This window comes from Macadamia integrifolia, unplaced genomic scaffold (genome assembly GCF_013358625.1).
Source record: "Macadamia integrifolia cultivar HAES 741 unplaced genomic scaffold, SCU_Mint_v3 scaffold1219, whole genome shotgun sequence".
Classification (NCBI taxonomy): Eukaryota; Viridiplantae; Streptophyta; class Magnoliopsida; order Proteales; family Proteaceae; genus Macadamia; species Macadamia integrifolia.
In genome coordinates, this window is record NW_024868122.1 from 187,092 (window position 1) to 189,471 (window position 2,380).

Consider the following 2,380-nt stretch of genomic DNA (forward strand, 5'->3'; position numbering starts at 1 on the left):
TTTAGACTGATAAATTTGGGGTTAGAACATGATCCCCGGGAGGTTAGACTTGGCATGTCCCTTGATGAGCAAGAGACAACCCAATTAATCTAGCTCTTAAAAGAATTTGAGGAGGTGTTTGCTTGGTCATACGCCGATATGCCCGGTATTGATGCCAGCATAGTTCAACATGATCTCCCTCTTTTCTCTGATGCAAAGCCGTTCCAACAAAAGATTCGGCACATGCGTCCGGATTGGGCTTTGATGGTAAAAGAGGTGATTACCAAGCAACTCAGTGTAGGGTTCATTGAGGTGATGAGGTATACTGAATGGTTGGCAAATTTTGTAGTTGTACCAAAGAAGGATGGTCGGATCAGGTTATGTGTGGATTATAGGGACATTAATAGGGCGAGCCCCAAAGATAATTTTCCCTTACCACACATTGATCTTTTAGTGGATAATACCGTGGGGCATGTGCTTCTATCATTCATGGATGGGTTTTCTGGTTACAATCAGATCCAAATGAATCCCAAAGATAAAGAGAAGACATCTTTCACTACGGATTGGGGCACTTATAGATACAGGGTGATGCCTTTTGGTTTGAAGAATGCAGGTGCTACCTACCAAAGGGTCGCCACCACTATCTTGCATGATTTGATACACAAAGAAGTGGAGGTGTATGTAGATGACATGATTGTCAAATCGATTAATCGAGAAGGGCACTTTAAGGCTTTAAGGGCTTTAAGGGCTTTAAGGGTTTTCTTTGAGAGGATCAAGGAGTTCAAACTGAGACTGAACCCACAAAAATGTGTATTGGGGTGACAGGTGGTATGCTTTTGGGGTTCATGGTAAGTGAGAGAGGTATTGAGATTGACTCATCCAAAATCAAAGCGATAACAGAAATGTCACCTCCTCAAACGGAGAAGGAAATTCGAGGGTTTTTAGGAAGGATCCAATACATTAGTCGGTTCATTTCTCAAGTAACGGCCATATGTGAATTAATCTTCAAATTACTGAAAAAGGATCAACCTAAGAGGTGGAATCCTTAATGCCAATTGGCTTTTGATTGCATCAAGAGGTACCTGGTAAACCCACCAATCCTCATTCCCCCTACTCCCGGAAGGCCATTATTGTTGTATCTCTCTGTATTAGAAACCTCCATGGGATCGATGGTGGCTCAGCATGGTCCAGATGGGCATACAGAGCAAGCAATTTATTACCTTAGTAAGAAGTTCCCAGACTGTGAGACAAGGTACACAACCCTAGAGAAGACTTGTGCAGCTTTGGTTTGGGCAACAAGGAGGTTGAGACATTACATGTTGACCTATTCAGTCTTTTTGGTATCCAAAATGGATCCCATCAAGTATCTTTTTGAGAAACCCACGTTGACAGGCAGATTAGCACGTTGGTTATTGCCCTTAGCGGAGTTCGACATTGTGTATGTCACCCAGAAGTCCATCAACGGTAGTGTCATCACTGAACATCTATCCGCACATCCAGTTGTTGATACGAGGCCTTTGAATGACATATTTCCAGATGAATATGTAGTTTCTGTTGAGGTTGAAAATGAGGTTGGCATTTGGCAAATGCTCTTTGATGGAGCCGCCAATCACAAAGGTTGCGGAGCCGGAGTTCTACTTATAACTCCTGAAGGGTTGAACATACCCATGGCATATAGGTTGGACTTTGAGTGCACCAACAACATGGCCGAGTATGAAGCTTGCCTCATGGGATTGAAAGCAGCCATCTCTATTGGGGTCAAAAGATTGGAAGTATACGGAGATTCGTCGATTGTCATATGCCAAGTCCAAGGTAAGTGGAAAACGAAGGAGGAAAAGTTAAAACCATATCAAGGGTGTGTAGAGTCTCTAATGAAGCAGTTAACAGAAATTAGTATTGACTATTTCTAGAGGGACAATAACAGGTTTGCCGATGCTTTGGCTACTCTCGCATCGATGGTCAATTTTGGTCTGGGTGAGCAAATACAACCATTCATTATAGATTGGAGAGATCATCCTTCACATCAAGGCTTCGTCAACGCCCTGACAGTAGATGGTAGGCCTTGGTTTTCCCATATTGTGGATTTTATCAGAGAGGGGAAGTACCCTGCAGATGCTACCCAAGGAGATAAAAGGTTCCTGAGGCGTTATGTCACCCAATTCATATTACACGAAGATATTTTATACAAGCGATCTTTTGATGGTGTACAACTGGTGTGCGTGGATGAAGATCAAGCACAGACAATCTTGGAGCAAGTACATCAGGGAATCTGTGGCCCTCACATGAATGCCCGTATGTTGGCTAAGAAAATTCTCCGCTTAGGGTATTTTTGGAATACATTAGAAGCCGATTGCACAGAATTTGTGAAGAAGTGCCATAAATGTCAGATTTTTGCCAACCT

General features: G+C 42.9%; 1 protein-coding gene across 1 annotated transcript; it reads left to right on the forward strand.

Moving 5' to 3' along the window:
* Positions 1-1,148: 1,148 nt before the first annotated feature.
* Positions 1,149-2,234, forward strand: LOC122063145 (the record flags this gene model as incomplete). The annotated part of the gene is made up of 2 exons (XM_042626829.1): positions 1,149-1,791; positions 1,981-2,234. Coding segments are annotated over exons 1-2 (897 nt in total), but the record flags the coding sequence as incomplete, so codon positions are not given.
* Positions 2,235-2,380: the final 146 nt, after the last annotated feature.